The following is a 25063-nucleotide window of genomic DNA, read 5'->3' as shown; positions in this document are numbered from 1 at the left end:
TTTAAAAAAAAAAAATTTCATTTTTTATTCTTTAAATTTCAGGAGGGTTTATATATTTCATCCTAATTAGATAATCCTCTGATCACCAAAAATCTTTTCAGAAAATTCTAGTGTTGAATCTCTAATTTTTGAGACAGCATGAATATGATTTAAAACCTTTAGGCAAGTAGGCTTTCAGTCAATTGAACTGTTCATATGGTTGTTGCCTTAGGTGGATAGCTGCTATTTTTTTTTCATTAAAATTATTACATAGAAAGATTACTTTTGTGATATCATAAACATCTGTTATGTCCAAAAGAGAACACAGAAATCTTTGTTTCCATTACAAATAACAATGCAACTTAATAAGATGCTAGGATAATAATATATCACGTCTTGGGCCTCTCTAGGGAGGTGTTTATAATAAAGAGCTTGAACAAATAAGATTGGAAAGAACAGAATAGTATAATTCCATACAATATGATAATTATTTTCTATATATCTTGACACAGTATAAATGTTTTAGCAAATCATGCAATTACTGGCAGTACAAAACGCAGTAAAAAACCAAACATTTTCTAGACATATTCAGACCATTGAAATACAACAATTAAAATAACGTCCTAATAAAGGCACTGCTTTATAAGCCCTTAGAAGAAAACACTATTGTTTCATTTTTAAGGAGAGGCTGTAGCAGTGACTGGAACACTGGCTTGGGTGAGAATCCTGGGTTCATGACATACTAGCAGTGCTGCTGGGGACTTTTTAACCCCAACTTTCTAATCTCTGAAATGGAGACCACGAAGCCCTTTAGAGTAGCTAGGAGATTAAACAAGATAAAGGAATTGGTGCATCATAAGCACTCAAAAAAAAAAAAAAAAACAGTGGGGGACTATTTTCTATCACTAGGTCACTTTGACTAAACTTCCACATTCTATCTTTCTGAAGTATTTTGTACATGGTAGGTATCCAAAATGATTTGATAGTTGAATTATTTCTTGAACATTCATTCATTTATTCATTCATCAACCAAGCACTTATTGAGTGCCTAATGTACGCCAAGCATGTTACTCTCTTCCCCTAAGGAGCACAGAGGAGCAAGAGGGGGAAATAACTGTATTGCAGTGTACCGAGGACAATAATAAGGTATGTGAAGGTAGCAGGTGGAGCAAAGTAGGTACTAATTCTGCTTTGGGAAAACACTGAAAAAACCTTCCCAGATGAGATGAATTTTGGAGGGTGAGTTAGTTTTCCAAGTGATTAAATGAGAGGAAAATAGTCCAAAGGGAGAGACTATCAAGCACATGTTTAAAAAATATTTATTGAAGTATAAATTACCTCCATGAAATTAACCTAGTTTAAGAGTGTGGCTTACAGATGTTTAATAACTTTACAGAGTTGTGCAACTATCATCACCATCCAGCTTTATTATTATTATTATTATTGTCTTTTTAGGACCATATCCACAGCATATGGAGGTTCCCAGGCTAGGGGTCAGATTGGAGCTGTGTCCACTGGCCTACGCCACAGCCACAGCAACGCCAGATTTGAGCCGCATCTGCAACCTATGCCACAGCTCACGGCAACAATGGATCCTTAACCCACTGAGCAAGGCCAGGGATGGAACCTGCATCCTCAAGGATTGTAGTCAGATGCATTTCCGCTGAGCCACAATGGGAACTCCCATCACCATCCAGCTTTAGAACGTTTCCATCATCCCCAGAGATCCCTAGAGCGCATTTGCTGTAATTCCCATTTCTACCCCGAGTCCCAGGTCATCACTAATCTGTTTTCTGTCTCTATAGATTTGCCTTTTCTGAATATGTCACATAAGTGGAATCATACAGTATGTGGTCTTTTGTACCTGCTTCTTTCACCTTGCGTTATGTTCCTGAAGTTCACCTGTGTTGTAACATGTAACGATGGTTTGTTCCTTTTTACTGCTGAATAATATTCCCTTACAAGGTTATACCACACTTTCTTTACTCATTCAACAGGTGTCCATTCATTCAATGGACGTATGAATTGTTGCCACTTTTGGGCTATTATGATCCATGCTGCTTTGAATATTCCTATACAAACTTCTTATGTGGATATATGTTTTCAGGTCTTTGGGGTGTATACCTGAGAATGGAATTGCTGGGTTATATGTCACCTCTGTTTATCCTGTTGATGATCTGTTAGATCATTTTCCAAAGTGACTGTACCGTTGTGTATCCTACTGCAGTGTCTGAGGGTTCCAGTTTCTCCACATCCCTGCTAACCGTTGTTATTATTTATCTTTTTGATTGTAGCCACCCTAGTGGGTTTGAAGTAGTATTTCTTTTTTTTTTTTTTCCCTTTTTAGGGCTACACCTTGAATGTATGGAAGTTCCCAGGCCAGGGGTCCAACCTGCATCCTCACAGACACTATATGGGGTTCTTATCCTGCTGAGCCATAATGGGAACTCCAGAAGTAGTATTTCACTGTGATTTTGATTTGCATTTCCCCGACGCCTAATGATATTGAGGTGTTTTCACATGCTTATTAGCCGTTTGTATATCTTATCTGGGAGAATGTCTGTTCACATCCTTTGCTCATAACCTAAATTGGGTTATCTTTTTTATCATTGAGTTGTAAGAATTTTTCTGTATATGTAAGTGATAAGCTGTATATCTCTTATCGGATATATAATTTGCAAATATATTTTTCCAGTTGGTGGCTTGTCTTATCATACTATTAATGGTGTCTTTGGAAACAAAAAAATTTTAATGTTAATAAAGTCCAGCTTATCATTTTTTTTCAGTTATGGTTTGCGGTTTTGGTAGCTCTGTGCCTAACCCCACATGCTGAAGATTTTCTCTTGATGTTTTCTTCTAAAAGAAAGAAAGTATATGGAAGTTCTCAGGCCAGGGATTCAATGGGCGCTGTAGCTGCGACCTGTGCTGCAGCTGGGGCAACACTAGATACTATAACCCACTGCACCAAGCCAGGGATCAAACATGCGGCTCCTCAGGGTCCTGAGATGTTGCAGTCAGATGCTTAACCCACTGTGCCATAGCAGGAACTCCTAAAGGTTTTAGAGCTTTAATGTTTAAGGCCATGATTCATTTTGAATTAATATTTATGTAAAGTGTGAGTCAAGGCTCTAAATTCTTTTTTTTTTTTTTTGTCTTTATAGGGCTGCACCCGTGGCACATGGAGATTCCCAGGCTAGAGGTCTAATTGGAGCTGTAGCCGCCAGCCTACGCCAGTGCCACAGCAACACGGGATCCAAGCTGCATCTGCAACCTACACCACAGCTCACGGCAGCACCGGATCCTCAGCCCACTGAGCAAGGCCAGGGATCGAACCCACAACCCTATGGTTCCTAGTCGGATTCGTTAACCACTGAGCCACGACGGGAACTCCTAAATTCATATTTTTGTGCATAGAATCCAGCTGTTCCAACATCATTTGTTGAAAAGACTATCGTCTATTGAATTGCCTTGGCTCCTTTGTCAAAAAGTTTATTGATCATAAATATAAATATTTATTCCTAGCCTCCCAGTTTTATTCCACTGATCTAAAAATCTACCTTTAGGGGTTCCCGCTGTGGTGCAAGGGGATCAGTGGTGTCTTGGGAGCACCGGGACACAGGTTTAATCCCTGGCCCAGCACAGTGGGTTAAGATCTGCTGTTGCTGCAGCTTAGGTTGCAACTGTAGCTGGAGTCTGACCCCTGGCCCCGGGCAACTCTGTAAGCCACAGGCAGCCAAAAAATTAAATTAAAAAAAAAAAATCTACCTTTATGTGAATATCCACTGTCTTGGTTACTGTGGACCTTTTAGTTAAAGTAGATGTCCTCCAAGTACGTTCTTCCTTTTCAAAATTGTTTTGTTACTTTGAGTCCTTTGCATTTTCATATACATTTTAGAATCTGCTTGTCAATTTCTGCTGAAAACCTAACAGAATTTTGGTAGGGATTGTGTTGAATCTATAGATCAAAATGTGGAAAATTGGCTTTTTTTTTTTTTTTTTAAAGCACTACACCTCGGCATATGGAAGTTGAATCTATAGATCAAAATGTGGAAAATTGGCTTTTTTTTTTTTTTTTAAAGCACTACACCTCGGCATATGGAAGTTCCCAGACTAGGGGTCAACTCCGGCCTATGCCACAGCCACAGCAATGCCAGATCTGAGCTGCGTTTGTGACCTACACTGCAGCTCACAGCAGTGTCAGATCCTTGACCCACTGAGAGAGGCCAGGGGTTGAACCCTTATCATCATGGATACTAGTTGGGTTCTTAACCCACTAAACCATAGCAGGAACTCTGGAAAATAGGCATCTTAACTATGTTGAATCCTCCAGTTCATGAATATGAACTCTCTCTTCATTTATTTAGTTATTTTAGATATTATTAAATATCTAAATAGTTATTTAGATATTTAGATCGTTGATAATGCCTTTTACTTTTAAGTGTACAAATTTTGTACATTTTTGTTTTATTTCTATTGTAAATGGATATTTTCTTAATTTAATTTTTGGATTGTTCATTGCTGATACATAGAAATACACTGGATTTATAACTATTGTGTTTCGTATCCTGTGATCTCACTAAACACATTTTTAAATTCTAAAGATGCACCTGTGTGTGTGGGGGGGTGTCGGGCTTTTCTACACATAGGGTCATGTCTCCTGTAAACAAAGATAATTTAACTTCATTTCCTATCTAGATGCATTTTTTCCCCTTTTTCTTTGCTTATTTGCATAAGTCGGTATCTCCTATGCAATGTTGAACACGTCCTCATCTAAAAAAATGCCTGCCGTATTTTTTTCCCAGTCTCAATTTTTCCATTCTGAGCTCACAGCTGACCTCAATAAGAGCCTTACTCTTAATTCAAAATGAGCTTTCTTTTTTGAATGTCTGTGTCCCTAATTGTCCTTACAATATACCTATTTAATGTTATTCTGATCGTCACTTAATGCCTTGTTTCCTGAATGAAGTAGGTGAATTACCCAAGCTTATATAGTCAGTAAGCTGGCAACAGCTACCCAGAGCCCAAGTCGTCTCATTACAACTGGTGACTAAGGTCTTCCTATCTTGGGACAGGGTTGTATTGCTTAGATTGTCGATTCCATGTGGCCAGATCTCTCCAATTATCACATACCTCCAAGCTTAACCCTTGATCTCGGCCAGGCCACACTTATGTTGTATTTCCTGCTCTGACATCAGCAATACTCGCTGCCTTTCCTTTTCCTTGGGAGTCCTATAGCTGGATGCAAAAAAAGGGGCAGGGGAGAATTTTTGTTACTGTGTGTTTTATTCTGCAGTTTTCTGGAAAATTTTAAGAATAGGTCAAGATATGAGCATCAAAAATTAGAATGAGCAGTCTAATTGAATAGTTTTTTCCAGATTAGTTAAATCTTTACAATTGACTATTACTATTTCTAAAAGCAGACAGATGCTTTGTTGCTGGTGGAGTTTCTTTCTGTTTACTTCTGCAGTATTGACTTTTTTATGCTTAAAAACTGAACACCCCCCCCCTGCACACACCCATGTTAAAAGTACCTCCTCTCAATGTTACTTTTTGCTATTCTGTGGGATTTTAAGATTACAGCCAACCCTTTAATAATTTTGTAGTTAGAAAACTGATAGCAAATATCTATCAAAAACCTTGAAGTAATGTTCTGGTTTCTGACATCTTTAAAAACAATGTGTTCAATTTACAGGGTAAAATGTATATTCTATTAAAATGGTAAATAACATTTACTTAAAAATGCCACCTGTGTTTATTTTATTGTTATTCAAATAATGTAAACTCATATAGAAAATCACCAAAAGAGATAAAAGATAATCAAGTCACCCTTAAAACCTGGGATAACCACTGTTTATGCTTTTCCATGCTTGTGTATACAGGGAATATATGTGTGTACCTGTGTTTTTAAAAATGGGATCATGCATAATTAAAAAAAAATGGGATCATGCTTTGCATGCTATTTTGTAATCTGTACTTTTCTTTCCCTAATGTAGTTTGAATATCTTTTCACATCAGTTGATGCATCTGTATTATTATTCTTAATGGCTGCATAGTGTTCCACTAAAATCTCATCTGAAGATGAGAAAATCTATCTTGAACCTGTATGATATCTTTATCATAAAACACTTGCCATATTTTCTAGGCTGTTCCCAGAAGGCGTAGTTCTGTTAAAGAACCCACAGTAAACAAATCTGAAATGTACAGTTTATTTGCCTGGATTGCAATAAGAGCTGCTATGCAGGTTGGTGTGATTTTTATTTAACTCTTCTTTTTACTGTTACATCTGTTAAGGCAACACAGTGTATCTACCCAAGAGAAAGGGAACTTGCACATTCTGTGGGATTTGCACCAATTATGTTTCTTTGGGACGATTAGAAATGCTCTTTATCTGTGTAGTTTTTAATCTTGATTAGCCAGACTTGGTTTTGTTTGCTCCAACTTTCCTTTAATGAAAATATTTACTACACCAACATCAAATGCTTTCACTGACATGTGGAATCTGAAAAAAGGACAGACGGAACTTCTTTGCAGAACAGATGCTGACTCACAGACATTGAAAAACTTATGGTCTCCAGAGGAGACAGTTTAGGGGGTAGGGGGATGGAAATCCTGTGAAATCAGATTGTTATGATCCTTATACAACTACAGATGTGATCAATTCATTTGAGTAATAAAAAAATAAAATAAAATTTGAGCAGAAAAAAAAAGGAAAGTATTTATTGAATGCGTCTTGTGTGCTCTGCCCTTGCATAGGTTCTAAGAAACAAGGCACTGGAATTACTTCCAGATACACATGTGCACATATTTGACATTTTGGCAAATATTTTTAATAGCTAGGTGAGGTTATTTTACGTGACTTATTTATTGAGTAAATTGTCAACATTCATGATTTGTTTGACTGACATGTTGGGGATCACATATGGTTTTTCCGGTTGTCTTTATTTTTTTCCCCAGTGTATACTGATTATTATTTTATGAGTTCACTTTTCACATTGTTCACCTAATGGATAATCTATGAATCAGAAAGCTTCTGTTTATGAATTCTCATTATGCATTCATTTTAGGTCAGCGAGGCTGTGCTGGCAATTAACCTACTTATTGGAAAGAAGAATGCTAGAACTGATAAAGTTAGCCAAGGGGCATTACCACATATCCCAGAATTTGCCACCATGGATCTTTTGTCTTCATACACAGATTATTTGCGTGGTATGTTTGAATGTTAGGCATTTTATAAAAGTCTTAGATACATAATGTGTCATCAAGTTTCAGAGATTTAACTGTAGTGATCTGTTGGGTTTTATCTTTAAAAGGACAATAGTTTGGGGAACTCCTGGGAGGAGATAGGGGACTTAGGGTCCAGCTGCTGAAACAGAGGGTCCCCGTCTCACTGTCCACATGTACATGCCCTGCTCCATCCACTGCTGCATTTCGGATGCAGGGCTCTGTGAAAAAAAATGGTTTTCCCTGATTTTTGTGTACCAGTTCGCACATTTCAAATGAGACCCTTGGGGGACTGTTTATTTAAGGAACCTTCTCTAACCCTTTAAAATGTGGACTCACTCTTACACTCTGATGTAATTCCTGTTCTTTTAGTTCGTGTGTGTGTGTGTGTGTGTGTGTGTGTGTTTATGCGTATGTGTGTGTTTGAGCTCTTTCTCTTACTAAACTGTCCTCGGCTTCCTGAGGGCAGGGACTTTATCTATTTGATTTGTTGCTCTGTCTACAAAAAGACCACGCATTGCTTACACATAGCAATTTTTGACATTAATATTTGTTAAATGAATGAGAGGTTAGCAGAAGTTAAACTTGACCTCACTACTGTTTTTAATCTTCTTTGTTGGTTAGCAAAGTATAACGGGGACCCCTAAGTGAGATCAGCAGTAGCATAAATATCGAACAGTCACCATTTATTCATTCAAAAAAAGTGTTTATTGACTGCTTTCTGTCTGCTAAGCACATACATAGGATCTAAGAAGCAAGGAAGTCAAATCTAACTTTCCGAAGGATATCTTAGTAGCAACAACATCTAATTTTGCTTGGCATGAGGGGAGCTAAAGGCGATGAAGAACATTAAATTTAACCTGATGGGGGTGGGAGCAGTCTTCCTAAAGCCTCTGAAATCACACCGTCACGCCGCAGCTCACTCTGCTGCAGTGAGTCAACTCTCGCTGAGGAGTTAGTGCCTGACACCATTTCCTTCTTTAGCTCCCAGAGAAGGGGTGTCCCAGACTATTTGCCAGTCTGAAAATGGTTTTCCCTGAGGTTAAACCATCCGATGGATTTTTTTAATGCCAAGAGACTCTTTTCTTATTTTTATTGCCTTCGTGCCTGGTGGGATTTTGCTTCATCAGATTTCTGGACTGTGGCCTGGATCTCGGCCGGGGTGCATGGTCTTCCTTAGAATTCCCATAAGTAGGCTCTGGGCGACAAAACAGGGCAGTCTGGCAGCAGCGTCCAGTCACCGCTTCTTTCTCTGAACACTGCTCGGCATCTCAGTCCACCCCGGTTCAGGATGCTGGGATGGCAGCTCTCTTAGAAGCACACATTATTGCTTTGCTACAAAGAGAATGAAATATTAATAACGAGGTTGCAACTTACACCCCGATCCTGTCAAACTGTTGAATTTCTCTCAACCTCGGTCTAATCTGTAGACTGAGTGAATTAGATCTATTTATGGATAAGGCCGAAATCTGAAAACTGTATGATTCAAAACTTCAAACATGGCTATTTCTTTTTCATAATGGCTCCTTAGTATGTTGCCTCAAGCTGTAGTGTAGGTTGCAGATGTGGCTCAGATCCTGCACTGCTGTGGCTATGGTGTAGGCCTCCGCTGCAGCTCCGATTTGACCCCTAGACAGGGAATATCCATATGCTGCAGGTGCGGCCGTAAAAAGAAAGAAAAAATTCTTAGTTCATGGATCACACGTAAACATGCATGGCCCTGATTTGGCCCACAGACTGCAGTTTCTCTCTTATAGGTGTAATTGATTCATTTTAAATGCCATCAGATTAATCTCTATTTCTTCAAGTTTCTTTTATTTCCTTTAAATAATACAAACAGTGCTGCCATGTGTCTTGTGCAAGACTCCTGGGGCACATTTATGAGTATCTTCATTTAAAATTTTTTTAGACCTTAAGAGGAAGTTGCTTTCACAAGTAGCATATGGGAATTCTGATTTCTTCACACGATTACCAATATTTATTATTTTCAGATTTTAGGTTCTGTTAATTCCTGAGAAATAGGAATTGGTATTTCATTTTAACTTGCAATTTTCCTGATTGGGGTGGGAGCTGTGCCCACAGCATGTAAAAGTTCCAAGGCCAGGGATCAAACCCACACCACAGCAGCAACCCAAGCCACTGCAGTGACAGTGCCGAATCCTTAACCCCGCATACAAAAGAACTCCCTGATTTTTTGGCTGTTTGGGCTGTTTGGGCTTCCTTTTGCACGAATTGCCTGTTGAAATTTGTTGCCCACATTTCTGTTGGACTATCTGACTTTTTCTTCTTAATTACATTGTAGAGAAAAAATAATTTTTATGTTCTAAATATCTTTTCTCCGTCTATGGTTAGTTGTTTAACTTTGTGTTGGTGACTTTTGTGTTACAAAGCAAAATTGTTTTAATTGAATGCAGTCTTAAGTGTCAATCCTTTAAGAGTTGTGCTTTTCTTTTTTCACATATGGGTATTTTGCAAGGAAAGCATATTTGTATTCCAAACTTTTTTACTTTCAGATAACTACCAAGTTGTCTTCCAGACGGGCTATACAGACTCTTGCCCAAGTGATGATACATATGAGAATGCAGATGCCGGAACAAAGCCCCCATCTAAAGTGGATATTACATGGATTCTTCTGCTGCGCTACTATATTCACCTGCAAAGAATTAATAATGTGAGCAAGCTGCTAGGTACGCTTTTAATGTGTTACGAAAGAATATATTGCTTTCCAGTGGCTATATAAGTCATTCTTCCTTAGAATTGTAAAATACTTTTAACACTTTCTGAGTGACCTCTCATCAGAAGATGGAAATGACAGGGGTTCTTAACCTGAGCTACATGGACCTTTGAATAAAACAGTATTTCAATATATTTTAAAACATCCTTAGAAGGAGGTGTCCAAAGGCTTCCTCCAAGACTGCCAAAGTGGCTTGTGGCTCAAAACAGTTACGAATCGCAGTGACCATAATGTGACAGCTTTTAAAATGAACGAGATAAATATATGCACCACAGGGGTCATTGTAGCCCTACATACGCTAGCCAGGACATGGAAGCAACCTAAATGTCTATAAATAGAGGAATGGATAAAGACATTATGGTGCATATATGCAATGGAATATTACTCAGCTGCAAAAGAGAATGAAATAATGTCATTTGTAGCAATCTGGATGGACCTGGGGATTATCATACCAAGTGAAGTTAGACGGTGAAAGACACACATCATATGATATCACGTATGTGTGGAATATAAAAAAAGGATACAAATGAATTTATCTGCAGACAGAAATGGGCTCACAGACTTTGAAAACAAACTTATAGTTACCAAAGGGAACAAGTAGTCGGGGCGGGATGGACTGGGGGTTTGGGATTGGCACATGCGCACTGTGGTGCAATGAATGACTGGCCAGCGTGGACCTATAGTGTAGCACAAGGAACTCTACCTAGTGTTCTGTGATGGTCTACGTGGGAAGGGAATCTGAAAAAGAATGGATATGTGTTCATGTATAACTAAATTACTTTGTTGTACAGCAGAAATTATCACAACGTTGTAAATCAACGATACTTCAATAAAACTTTTTTAAATGAAAAAAAAAAAATGAACAAGATGAAGTTTTGGCTCTAAGGAGATAATGTTCCAGTATCCAGTATGTAAAGAAAAAGAAAATTTAACTCCATGAAGTTTTTGGTTGAGGTTTTTTGGGAAATCATTGATGCTGTCTAGAGAATATCCAAACAACCGTATACCACCTGCTTCACATCAGTCCATCCTGTGGTTGTGTGAACAAGGCATTTATCTGTGCCTGTGAAATTGGTGATCCAGCATTGCTTCTCAGTGCAGACAGGTGGAAGAGACTTTTAACCCATGCCACAGTCCAGTGACGGAAAGGCCAGCAGGGCAAACAGGCAGTGAGAGTGGCTCGGCATGGTTATCGGGAGTTAGCAGTGGAGAGATGAGCAATCGGGAAGGTGCTGGGTAAAGGGGGCATTGTGATGGGGCCTGGCATTGAGTAGCAGAGGCAGTGGGCATTTGCCAGCACAGCGTCCCCTGGAGATGCCCTCGCCATCTCAGCTCAACTCACTTCTGATTCGCCTGGTGGTATTTCCCATGTCAGTTGCCCACATTTTACTGCTTTCTGCTCTGGGCTTTCTCTGAAGCCACTGAGGCTCGCCCAGCCTTCAGGCAAGGCAGCCTGGAAGTACCAGGGGGTTCCACATACCTAGGAGTAACCTGCAGCTCATGAGGTGGGGAACTGGGAGATGAACCTTCCAGCTTCCCAGTTTCCTGGAGGAACAACTGTATGTGATTGTGTCAGGAGGGCCTCAGCAGCACAGAGCCCTCCTCGTCCATCGCCGTAGCCCATTGGTAGCTCACTCTCATTGCCTCTTCTCTGGCCAACTTGCGCCATTCTCTCACAAGATCGGTTCTCAAATAAATTCCCTGCACCTAAATTTTTACTTTAAGATTTTTAGGGAAGTGGGAGGGAACACCAAATAAGAGAGCGAGGTAGACTATTTTGCACTGTTAAGTTTGGAACCAGAAGCAGGATCCTCGAATGCTTCTGAGATTTTCCTGTCTTTCTGTGGCAAGAAGCACTTCTATTAGTGTATCAGCTCAGAAAGATGGAGGAAGGTCATGGGCAGCCACTAGCTGAAGTGAGAACATAGAGGAATGTGGTTAATGGGTGAAGGCCAACAATATTGAGTCCATTCTGTACTCTAGCATGACTCTAATTTTTTTCTTTTTCCTTTAAGCCTCTCGGAAGCCAGGATCTGGAATGTCTTTGCCAGATGACACACTTCTGACTTCTCTTTTCAACTCTGGGTTCATGCTGCGCCAAAAAGAAATGCATTTTTTCCTGAAAAGATTCTTACAGCTGTACTCTGCCTCTTGTATTGATGAATTTCCAATAGAACTACTTCAAGTCACGGAGAATCCGTCTTTTTCAGAAAAAATCATATATGACTCATCAAGCAAGGTAATAGTTTAAAACATTCTCTGCTTTTGGGAAATGTCTTAGAATGATCCTCCTATGTCTGAAAGAAGCATATTAACATCAGTGCTGGCACAAAGGTTTCTAGCTCCCTCGGAGTTCCTGGGAAAGCTCATTTCTTTCTTACCACGTTGAAAAGCCAGCCAAACACCCTGGACCTTCTGTTATCAAATGTTCTGTTCTACTGATCTCATAAATCTTCAGAATGTCTCCGAATTTTCTATATTCCTGCACATAACAACGTGTCTCAGGGAATCCTTTTGCCAAGATATACACATTTCAGTATCATCACTCTACAGGGAAACGAGACTGAGGCTTTCCAAATCTGTGTCCAATTTCACTACCCTTAGTTTTTTTTGTTTTTGTGTTTGTGTCTGTTTGCTTCACCTACGGCATGCGGAAGTTCCTGGGCCAGGGATTGAACCCGTGCCACATCAGTGACCCGAGCCGCTGTAGACCCTGGATCCTTAACCTGCTGTGCTACAAGGTGCTTATATTTTAAATGTGTAATAAGAACCATTCATTTTGTGTATTCTTTGCAATCATGAGTGTGAATAAATAATGAGGGGAAATTTTTAAAGTAAATTAAAAGTTTGAATTCTTTTTTCGGGGGGGGGGGGGGGGGGTAAGTGTTATTAAATTGAATACGCTTTCCCCATATGCAATATGGAAGCCTCTTTGAAGTTACCTATTGAAAAGACATAAAAAGAGGAGGATGAATGAAGACATTTTTTAGCTACTAGAGTCTTGGATAATAGAGATGTTTCAGTAAACTACCAAAATAAATGAACTGAAAGATGCTGAAAAAGTAAAGCATTTTAGTAAAAACAAAGGTTTGTTGCAAATTTGGCATTTTCAGCAAACACGTGTTGACTGCTAACACTACACCAGACACTCTTAGTGGGCCGAGAAACTGCGGATGGAGGGGGCATAGCCTCTGGACATAGTCCCGGTGTGGCAGTAGGGAGACATTGCTGCACTTTGGGGATGATTTTTAAGAGAAAATGGCAGGGTTAATAGCAGAAAGAACAGGAAAATTAAAATGTTAGTTCTACCATCAATAGCGTGTAGGGCTGATCGGCCAAGTATAAATGAAAAGGAGTTATCCAGGAAAGCAATGATGAGGTAACCAAGTTTATGACCATAGGAATGGGGAGGAAGAGATGGATATAAAAGATTTTTATCTTTTGTCTTTTTGGGGCCGCACCTGCAGTATATGGAGGTTCCCAGGCTAAGGGGTCTAATCAGAGCTGTAGCTGCAGACCTACACCACAACCACAGCAGAGCCAGATCCAAGCTGCGTCTGCAACCTACACCACAGTTCACGGCAACGCCGGATCCTTAACCCACTGAGCGAGGCCAGGGATCGAACCTGCAACCTCATCATTCCTAGTCGGATTCATTTCCACTGAGCTATGACAGGAACTCCCCTAAAAGATCTTGCTTAAGTAAAACTGAAAACAAAACCACCAAGCGACCCTTTGGAGATGGAAAGTGAAGAAGAGGGAATGATCACAAAGTTTACCCCTCATTTGGAACCTCTGTCTGTGGTCCTCAGAGCGTGGTGACACCATTAGCAGATACAGTGGAGGCAGGAGGGTGAGAATGTGGGTGGAGAAGCCTGGTATATTCTGCTCCAAGACACAGAATTTGAGATTTTAGTAGAAAATTTAAGAGGACCTAGTGTAAGTTTCCATTATGTATTTGTGAGATGAATAAGTCAAGTCATGTGCATAGAATTCTTTCAAAACTAGAAAAAAAAAATCATTCATTTATTTTGAATTATCTTGACCTTGGACTCATCATATAGCACTTTAATTTTTACGGTTATAGACTGGCCCATTCCAGACCCATTCATGTTTCTGTTGTCAACTCTCTCAGGGAAGTGGCCTGAAAATGTGGCTTGTTCCAAATTGGGATCTTTGCTCATCTTATCCTGCTAGAATATAATAACCTTAGTTTGGGGTAAATAGTAATACATTTAAAAAAAATCACTCAGAACAGGAGAATAGGGTGACTCTTCATAAACTGTGATTTTTAAAAGTAGTAGAAGTAGTGGAAAGACCCTCTGAGGAATATTTAAGAATTCATTCAAAGAAGTGATTCTCAGGGTTATGGAGTCGCCCCCAAGCCTGTGTGTTAGAATCCACATGGGAGGATTTTTTCATATTACTTCCTGGATACGGGGGTATTGGGATGCCTAATATGCAGCCCCCCACCCCACCATTTCCTGCTCCAGATGCTACCTCATTTGAGAAATAAAAGAGTAAGCTATATTGGGACTAAAAAAATACTCAACTTTCTGAGTCATAGAGTTTATATTTACAGTAAATGCTCATCCGAGTAGTGATTAGCAAAGCTGACAGTTCTACCCATCCAGGCTTTTTCTGGGGAGCAGGGGAGGGGAGTCATGACAGCTTCCTTAAATCTGTGGGGATGGAAAACCCTTTCAAATGTGTTGCATGAAGGAGCAGAGAATGTTCACTCCCTGCAAACAGTATGCTCCAAAGACGAGAGAGCAGAATGACGCATATCCAAAATTCCTTTTCTCAAATTCATCAGTCAGGTAACTCTCCAGGGAGAGGGTGAGAGAGGGTGGAAAGGCCAGGAATGTAATGTTCATGCCCCCCAACCCCCCCCCCCCCCGCACCCAGGGCAGAAAGCAGTGGGAGTGGGAGTTCGTGTTTCCATCTAATACTGGAGTTGATTCAGCCTTCCTAGGAACCAAGACTACCTTGCCCCATGTCCCAGACGCCTCAGGAGTTGTGAAGCAGGGCAGAGAAAATGGGAAGGTTGAGAACTAGACTTTCAGTGGATGTCTTCTTGTGAATATTTTATTGAGAGTTTGGACACTAATATGTGTGATTTCTTAAACACGGTTTTGAAAGGAACTTTGCTTGTGTATTTCACTCTCAAGGGCAGCTTCTCATTACCCAGCTCCCAAGGATGAGGCTCCAAACACAGAGCCCTGAATACCGTGTAAATACATGTGATGTTTCTCGTGGCAGTAGTGTTATCAAAGAGCTGCTTTACTCTGTTTGCTCTTTTTGGGGGGGTAGAATTAGTGTCACATTCTCCCAGGGTAATCAGCTCTGGAGATCACTGTTGCCTGCTTGACAGGTGCAAGCCACCTAATCATGTGTTCGTTCCACTGGGGTAGACAGCTAACGAGCATGAAGCCTTTTGGATTTAAAAAAAAATGATAAATCCAAGCTTGGCTGATTTTTATAATAACGTTTTTGAGCCTTAATCACTCAGGAGGCTATTTCAATCAAACTCTGTCCATAATTCGATACCTAAACCCGTGTCTTCCCCACAAAGAAGTAGATGCCTTTCCAGAGCTGCTGTATGTCTAGTTCATCAGCTTTGTGAGTCTGCATGTCGTCAAGTCTGTTGAAGCTTTGTGATGGAAAAACAAAGGTGCCAAGCAAATTACATTAAGAATTCCAAAAACAGAGGATGCGGTTAAAATCGTGCACAATGCTGAGTTACTCATGTTTAGACTCTGTGCCTGCGACAGACGGAGTAAGGTCAAATATTTGATTAGTGCAAAGTGATTTGTTGTTTATAGGATGACAGCGAGCAAGAGTGCTCCTGCTAGGTCTCTTGTTCGATGGCTTTCAAAGAATAAATCAAACATATCAAAAGTACTCGCTGTATAGCCCATCAATTAGCTTATGAAATCAATCCCACTCACGATTAAATATGATGTTTTTAAGAAGAACTAGGAAAATGAAATGCCTATTTTAATAATGACTTCTGTAACAATTTGTTATTACTAGGCCATCATGCTAAAACACTGTATATATTGAAACAGAAGGTACTTGCTTTTTGTTTCCACCACTTACTTATTAAATATGAATTATTTGCTAAAATAGTTGTCAGAACCTCTGAAAAGCACTCAGATATGAAAGAAAAAAATGAGAGGAGTTTCAGCTATGGTGCAGTTAGTTAAGGATCCAGTTGCAGTGGCTCAGGTGGTTGCGGAGACACGAGTTCGATCCCTGGCCTGGTGCAGTGGGTTAAGGATCTGGCGTAGCCACAGCTGTGGCATAGGTTGTAGCTGTGGCTTGGAATCGATTTCTGACCCAGGAACATCCACATGCCATGGGTGCTGCTAAAAATATATATAAATATATTTTATGTAAATATATATATATGTGAGTTTTGTTTTCGTTTTTGCTTTTTTTTTTTTTTTTTTTTTTTTTAGGGCTGCTCTTGCAGCATATGGAGGTTCCCAGGCTAGGGGTTGAGTCAGAGCTACAGCTGCCAGTCTCCACCACAGCCACAGCAACACCAAATCTGAGCCCTGTCTGCAACCAATACCACAGCTCACAGCAATGCTGGATCCTTAACCCACTAAGCGAGGCCAGGGCTAAAACCCACATCCTCATGGATACGAGTCAGATTCATCACCGCTGAACCACAACAGGAACTCTGAGAAATTTTTTTGGAGTCAATTACTTACCTGACTTGTTGGGTAAACTGCCTGACATAGCATTAATCTTAATTAAGCACTTTAAAATGATTATTTAATGCTAACAGTCTTATTTATTGTGTATTTTGGTTATGCTTTTGTATCGAGGTGCTAATAAATGAGGATTCTGGCTTACGATATCTTGTGATAGTGGATAGACTTTTTTTCAAAGTTGCACTTTTAATGTTACCTTTCAGTCAAGACATTTTTTTTTTTACTTAATCAGTAGATAACTTGAAAGGTGAGTGTATTTATTTCTCTTTTTATTTTATTTTGAAGCCTCGCGTTGACGGTTTGCTGTTTTATCCTGAATAGGCTCAGAAATGAGAGGTACAAAGTCTTAAGAAACACCAGGCATGTCTTTCTAGCCATTGACATGTTCTCCCTGGTCACAAAGCCTTGCAATGCCTTAGATGTCAAGAGTCTAGGAAACTGGAACTGCTTTCCAGCTACTAAACGATAATCTTGGGAATAACAAGAAGTTAATTTTGAAAATAGTTTGCAGTCTATTGAAGAAAGCGTTGAGATATTATTATCCTCATTATTATCTCTCTGGCTCGATTCTTATTTCATTGACAGCAATCAACAAGTAAATACATTATGAAACCACCAGTACAGCCTGCACATTTATGTTCCTTAAAAACTCATGATTTAGGGACCAAGTTCCATCAAATGACCTGGGCTCTGATTCACCAAGGCTGAAACTTACAAACCAGCCCCATTCATTTAAAGAGGAAATGAGAGGAGTTTCTGCTGTGGTGCAGCAGGCTAGGGGGTCCTGCATTGTCTCTGCAGTGGCGTGTGTTTGATCCCCAGCCTGGCACAGTGGGTTGAGGATCTGCTGTTGCCACAGCTGCGGCATGGGTCTCAGCTGTGGTTCAGAATTGATCCCTGGCCCAGGAATTTCCATTTGCCACAAAAAGATAATAAGAGGGAGTGAGAGCAATGGATTTTAACCTCTTAGAACAAAAACTTTCTTATTTTGCATTTAGTACTGCAAAAAATGCTATAGGTAAATAGATAATAAATTGTAACCCCACTTCAGTGTATTCACCAGTAAATAAACCAGAAGAAAAGTAGATGTTCTTAGACTGCATGACAACCTTGAGACGGAAATGACAGCACGGACCTTTTCCCTCTAGATCTTTATTCTTGGATATTTACAAAAGCAGAAAACATTTGTCAAGTCCACTGGATTTTGAAGCGTAATTTTTTCTAGAGAAGAAACTTCTCTGTGTTTTCCAGGGGCTGTTTTAAGACCTACATTCATACAATAAGCTGAGATGATTCCCAGATGTATATTTTTTGTATCTCTATCCTGTATCTCCAGTGTAGTCAATACTGAATGAAAATCGAATGAGTGTTTTTTGTTCGTTCGTTTGTTTTTTGTCTTTTTAGGGCCACATCCACAGCACATGGAGGTTCCCAGGCTAGGAGTCGAATCAGAGCTGTAGCTGCCAGCCTACGCCACAGCCACCACCACGGCAATGCGGGATCTGAGCTGCACCTGCGACCTACACCACACCTCATGGCAACACCAGATCCTTAACCCACTGAGCAAAACCTGAGATCCTCGTCCTCGTGGATACTAGTCAGGTTCATTGACCACTGAGCCACGATGGGAACTCCAATGGATGTTTTAAATATTGAATAAGTTCATTCCCAGCAATTAAGCCTATGCTTTTGTTTCTTCTCCAGTCACGTCATGAAAGTTCTTTATACTCCGATTCATCATTAAAGGTTTTTACCAGCCCATCATACGGAGAGGTGGTATCATCGGTCATGGCAACACAAGCTTTAAACAAAGAACTTTGCTTTCAGTGGTACATTCCTCCCCTGGAAAAACCTCCAAAGGAAACAGAACCTATGGTATGTAGCGTAATTAGTATAAGGTAAATCTTACATTTGGATACAAAGCTTAATGAAACCATTATAACTTGAGTAGAGAAAGTCCTCTTATCGTATAGATGGAAATATACAGCAATTTAGAGTCTATATTGCCTAGTAGAATGAATGTAAAAATTACTCAAAAACCTGGGAAAGTCTGATTCATGTTGATGATTTTCCCTTTTCCGGAACTTAGACTGAAACACTCCAGCGTGTCACTGTTACATATGATGTTTAGTATTTTTTGTAGTTAGTCTTTATCACATTAAGGAAATTTTTCCTGCTGCCACTTTGATAGGAATTTTTATTATGAATCTTTTACTATATCTATGAAGATAATGTTTTGATGTGTCACTTAATATGGTGGTTGGTTTTATAATATTAAACTATCTTGTGTTCCTGAGATAAACTCAAATTGGTCATGATGTGTTAATTTTACTGGATTCAGCTTGTTAATGTTACATATTGGATTTCTGCAACTGTTTTCACGAGTAATATTGGACTATAAAACTTCCTTTTTATGCAGTCCTTATCAGATATTTTCTCTATGAGGCTTTTGCTAGACTCATAAAATGCATTGATAAATGTAATCATGTTTTTCTGTTCTGTGACGAAGTTTGTGTAGGTCTGGCATAACTTTTTTTCCTCAAGTATTTGGCTACAAGTGCATCAGTAAAGTCCTTGTGTTTTCATGGTGAAATAACGTAAGACTAGTGATGTAATTCTCGGTAGGTGCAGGCCATCTTTAAGCAATAGTGCGAATATACTGGCTAACAGAGCCGGCATCAGTCCTGATTGGGCTAATGTCTCTTCAAATGGTTGGTGCCTGTGTCAAAGCAAGTTTTAAGTATTTTATGTATCACCCCCGTTTATGGAACAGTGGGGTTTTCTATTTCTTCTTGAGTCAGTTTTGCCTAAGTTGCTTTTTTCCAGGAATTTCTCCATTTTGTTTAAAGTTTCTCTCATATTTTTAATCTATCTGAGGTATTTATAGTGAAGTACCCCTTTTCACGCCTTGTATTTGTTATTTGTGCATTTTTTTCTTGGCCGCTGTCACTAAGGTTTCTTCTGTTGTGAGTGCGTGTGTGTGTGTGCGTGCATGTGTGTGTGTGTGTGTGTGTGTGTATTCCTAATTGTTGACCTCTTGAGATAGATGTTTAACTCAATATTTAGTTCTTTTTTTCCCCTGATATTTGCAAATTAAAGCTATAAACTTCTTTCTAAACATTGATTTGGTTTTGTCCCACAATTTTCATTGTAGTATTGCCATCATCTTTCGCTTACAATAACTTTTTAAATTTCTAATACGATTTTTTCTTTGACTTAAGGGTCATTTCAACCTGTGTTTGTTTTTTTTTTTAACTAAAAACTATATAAAGCTTACATAGTTATGTTCTGTTGTTTACTCCTAGATTGTGTTGTTCTGTGGTAATAACAAATGCTGTGTATGAGTGATATTGGTTGGAACTTGCTTTTTTTATCCAGGAAAGTGCTTATTGTATAAACACTCCATTGCTCTTAAAGAGAATGTGCTCTCTTCAGTTGTTGAGGCAGCGTTCAGATATGTCCAGTAGGTCAGTTTGTGTCGTTTTGTTCAGATATTCTATATTCTCTCGGATGTTTCTATTTTGCTTGCCTTTTTATTTTTTTTAAATCAATCATGGTTGACTCTTGAGCAACACAGGAGTCAGGGTGCTGACCTTCTACATGATGGAAAATCTATGTGTGACTTTATAGTTGGCTCTCCACATCCACGTCTGTGGATTCCACCAACTGTGGATTGTATGGTGAAACAGAAAGTATTTATCGAAAAAATTCTCCTAGAGTAGGACCTGTGCAGTTCAAACCCATGTTGTTCAAGGGTCAACTATACTAAGATTTGAACATTCAAATTTCTAAGATTGTTATTGTTTTGTTTTGTTTTTTTCTTATAGTTCTGTCAAATTTTGCTTTGTATAATCAGGGGCTTTGTTCTTAGGTACAATCAGATTGCTAAGTATTGTGACTTCCTGATGAATTCAGTATGTTGTCATTTTGAAGTGACTTCTCACATTTTCATAATAATGCTTCTTCCCTCACAAAGGCTGCTGTGTTTGATATTACTAGAGGAAAATGACTTTCCTGTGGTTATTTTCATAATATTTCTTTTTCCAACATTTTGCTTTGGTGTACTTATGTTTTAATTGTATTTTTTATTAAAGGTATACACTTGAATATTTTAAAACACAACCTGACATTACTGTATTTTGATTGATGTTAATCCATTTACACTTAATGTAAATAGTAACATATTTGGTTTTAAATGTATGATATTATTTTGTGTTTTTACTTGTCTTAGATTTTCTGTTTTCCTCAGATTTTCTGTCTTTCTCCCTTCTTTTGGATTATTTTCAATTATTTTTCCTCTCTGAATTTTGGAATTGTGCACTCTTTTTCAGTGCTTTTAGTAATTGCCCTCAGGACAACTATATATACTTACCAAAATCTAAAATTAATGAATATCTTTATTCCTCTAATGACATATGATATTGAACATTTTATTTTTTAACCCAAAATAATGTTATTTTAATTGTTTTATAAAAGTTATTTTTGGAGTTCCCATCATGGCTCAGCAATAACAAACCTGACTAGTATCCATGAGGATGCTGTTTCAATCGCTGGCCTTGCTCAGTGGGGAAGGACCTGACACTGCGGTGATGTGTGGTGTAGGTTGCAAATGCAGCTCAGATCCAGCATTGCTGTGGCTGTGGTGCTGTGGCTCTGGCAGCTGCAGCTCTGATCTGACCCCTAGCCTGGGAACTTCCACATGCCATGGGTGCAGCCCTAAAAAGACCAAAAAAAAAGTTATTTTCCTTTAGAATTTTCTACATATTCCCCATTCACTTTGTTTTCAATGCCCTCTCTTGCATTTTAGACATTTCACTTAGGACCACTTCTTTCTGTTGAAGTGCATATTTTGGAATTTCTTTTGGTGAGCATCTTCTGGAGGCAGACACTCTCAATTTTTTTTTTTGCATGATAAAATTGTTTTACATTTATTTGTGATATAAATTTTTATGGAGTAGAGAATACAAGATTGGAAATTATTTTCTATAAGTAAATTGAAAATGTCATCTATTCATTTCCATTGTTGCTGTTGAGAGTCGAACTGATGTTGCTTTAAAAATATTCTAATGTCAGGAGTTCCTCTGGTGGCTCACTGCTAATGATCCTGACTAGCATCCATGAGGAAGCAGGTTCAGCCCCTGGCCTTGCTTAGTGGGTTAAGGATCAAGCATTGTGTGAGCTGTGGTGTAGATCACAGATGCAGCTTGGATCCCAGCATTGCTGTGGCTGTGGTGTATGCTGGCAGCTACAGCTCTGATTTGACCCCCTAGCCTGGGAACTTCCACATGATGCCAGTTTGCCCCCCCCAACCAAAATTCTGACCTCTTTCACGAGCCACTTTTGAGACTTTCTCTTTGCACAGTTTTACTGGCAATGGTCTTCTTTTTATTTATTTTGCTTACATTAGTGTAATGGTTAAGAGCCCAGACTCTAGAACCCTTGGAATTGAGCAAATCAGACTACCTGGTTCAAATCCCAGCTCTGTCTTTGTGATCTTCAGTAGATTAGTTAACTTTTCTGTATCATGGTTTTACCCTTACCTGTAACTAGAAATAGTCATATAAACTCTTAAATAGTTGTCATTTATTTTTAATTTTTTATTAGACTATGTTTGACTGACAGTGTTGTGCCAGTTTCTTCTGTACAGCAAAGTGACTTATACACACACTCATGTATATATATACACACACACACACATTCCTTTTTCTTATATTATCTTCCATCATTATCTCTCTCAAGAGATTGGATATAGTTCCCTGTGCTATACAGTAGGACCTCATTGCTTAACCATTCTAAATGTAGTAATTTATATCTACTAACCCCAAACTCCCAGTCCATCCTACTCTCTCCCCTGACTCTCTTTGGCAACCATAAGTCTGTTCTCCATGTCTGTGAGTCTGTTTCTATTTGTAGATAGGTTCATTTGTGCCATATTTTAGATTCCACAAATCAGTGATATTCTATGGTATTTTCTTTCTCTTTCTGACTTCCTTCACTTAGTATGAGAATCCCTAGTTGCATCCACATCATTGCAAATGGTGTTATTTGATTCTTTTTACGGCTGTGTAGTATTCCACTGTGTATAGGTACCACATCTCTTAATCCATTCATTTGTTGATGGATATTTATGTTGTTTCCATGTCTTGGCTATTGTGAATAGTGCTGCTATGAACATAGGGGTGCATGTATCTTTTGAACTATAACTTTGTACAGATATATGCCCAGGAGTGGTTTTGCTGGGTCATATGGTAGTTCTATATTTAGTTTTCTGAGGAACCTCCATACTGTTCTCCATAGTGGTTGTACCAATTTACATTCCCATCACCAGTGTAGGAGGGTTCCTTTCTCTCCACACCCTCTTCTAGATTTATTAATTATGACCATCCAGACTGGTGTGAGGTGGTATCTCATTGTAGCTTTGATTTGCATTTCTCCAATAATTAGTGATATTGAGCATCTTTTCATGTGCCTACTGGTCATCCATATGACTTCTTTGGAGAAGTGGTCTGCCCACTTTTCAATTTGTTTGTTTGTTATTGTTGTTGAACTGTATGAGTTTTCTGTATATTTTGGAGATTAAGTCCTTTCATTTATCGTTATTAGTAGTATATGAAATGATTTTTACATTATTATTCTGTTTCAAAATTTAATAACAAAAGAAGTGAGAAAAAAACCTACTACATGGAGACTAAACAACATGTTACTAAAAAACCAGTGGGTCAATGAGGAAATCAAAAAGGAAATTAAAAAATGCCTCAAGACAAATAATAATGAAGACACAACCACTCAAAATCTATGGGATACTGCAAAAGCAGTGCTCAGAGGGAAGTTCATAGCAATACAGGCCTTCCTCAAGAAGAAAAATCTCAAATCACCAAACTTAACCAACCACCTGAATGAATTAGAAAAAGAAGAACAAGCAAAACCTAAAGTCAACAAAAGGAAGGAAATCATAAAGATCAAAGAGGAAATCAATAAAATAGAGATTCAAAAAACAATAGACAAAATCAATCACACCAAGAGCTAGTTCTTTGAAAAGGAAAACAAAATAGACAAATCTCTGACTAGACTCACCAAGAAGAGGAGAGAAAAAACCCAAATAAACAAAATGAGAAATGAAAAAAGAGAAATCACAATGCATACAACAGAAATACAAAACACCAGGAGAGAATACTATTAACAATTATATGCCAACAAATTCAACAACCGAGAAGAAATGGACATCTTTCTAGAGACCTACAGCCTGCCAAAACTGAATAAAGAAGAAATAGATCAACTGAAGAGACCAATCACTAAAAATGAAATTGAATATGTCATAAAAATACTCCCTAAAAATAAAAGTCCAGGACCACATGGCTTCATAGGAGAATTCTACCAAACATACAAAGAGGAACTTATACCCATCCTCCTTAAACTTTTTCACAAGGTTGAAGAAGAAGGAACACTCCCAAAGACATTCTATGATGCCACCATCACCCTAATTCCAAAACCAGACAAAGATACCACCAAAAAAGAAAACTATCAGCCAATATCTTTGATGAATATAGATGCAAAAATTCTCAACAAAATTTTAGCCAACTAAATCCAACAACACATCAAAAAGATCGTACACCACAACCAGGTGGGATTCATCCCGGGTTCACAAGGATGGTTCACCATATGTAAATAAATCAACATCATACACCACATTAACAAAAGAAAAGTCAAAAACCACATGATCATCTCAATAGATGCAGAAAAAGCATTTAACAAAGTCCAACATCCCTTCATGATAAAAACTCTTACCAAAGTGGGTACAGAGGGAACATTCCTTAATATAATCAAAGCCATTTATGACAAACCCACAGCAAATATAATACTTAATGGAGAAAAGCTGAAAGCCTTCCCTTGAAAATCTGGAACAGGACAAGGATGCCCACTCTCACCACTGTTATTCAGCATAGTATTGGAAGTCCTAGCCACGGCAATCAGACAAACAAAAGAAATAAAAGGTAACTAAATAGGAAGAAAAGAGGTAAAACTGTCACTGTATGCAGATGACATGATACTATATATGGAAAACCCTAAGGACTCAACCCAAAAACTACTTGAACTGATCAACACATTCAGCAAGGTAGCAGGATATAAGATTAACATTCAGACATCAGTCGCATTTCTGTATACTAATAATGAAATATTAGAAAAGGAATACAGAAATACAATACCTTTTAAAATTGCACCCCCAAAAAATCAAATACCAGGGAATACACCTGACCAAGGAGGTGAAAGACTTATATGCCTAGAACTATAAAACATTAATCAAGGAAATTAAAGAAGACATAAAGAAATGGAAAGATATTCCATTTTCCTGGATAGGAAAAATTAATATTGTAAAAATGGCCATACTACCCAAAGCAATCTATAG

The 25063-nt window shown here is 38.6% G+C and overlaps 1 protein-coding gene across 1 annotated transcript in view; it reads left to right on the top strand.

Moving 5' to 3' along the window:
* Window positions 1-25063, top strand: part of CFAP54 (cilia and flagella associated protein 54) — a 308666-nt gene that overhangs the window by 223727 nt on the left and 59876 nt on the right. The window contains exons 60-64 of the mRNA XM_047788234.1: window positions 6122-6220; window positions 7044-7185; window positions 9714-9887; window positions 11950-12173; window positions 18364-18534. Coding sequence (XP_047644190.1) covers window positions 6122-6220; window positions 7044-7185; window positions 9714-9887; window positions 11950-12173; window positions 18364-18534 — 810 coding nt within the window. The remainder of the gene's footprint in view (window positions 1-6121; window positions 6221-7043; window positions 7186-9713; window positions 9888-11949; window positions 12174-18363; window positions 18535-25063) is intronic.

This window comes from Phacochoerus africanus, chromosome 7 (genome assembly GCF_016906955.1).
Source record: "Phacochoerus africanus isolate WHEZ1 chromosome 7, ROS_Pafr_v1, whole genome shotgun sequence".
Taxonomy (NCBI): domain Eukaryota; kingdom Metazoa; phylum Chordata; class Mammalia; order Artiodactyla; family Suidae; genus Phacochoerus; species Phacochoerus africanus.
The sequence above is the reverse complement of the archived record's forward strand: the minus strand, read 5'-3'. Positions and strand labels throughout refer to the sequence as shown.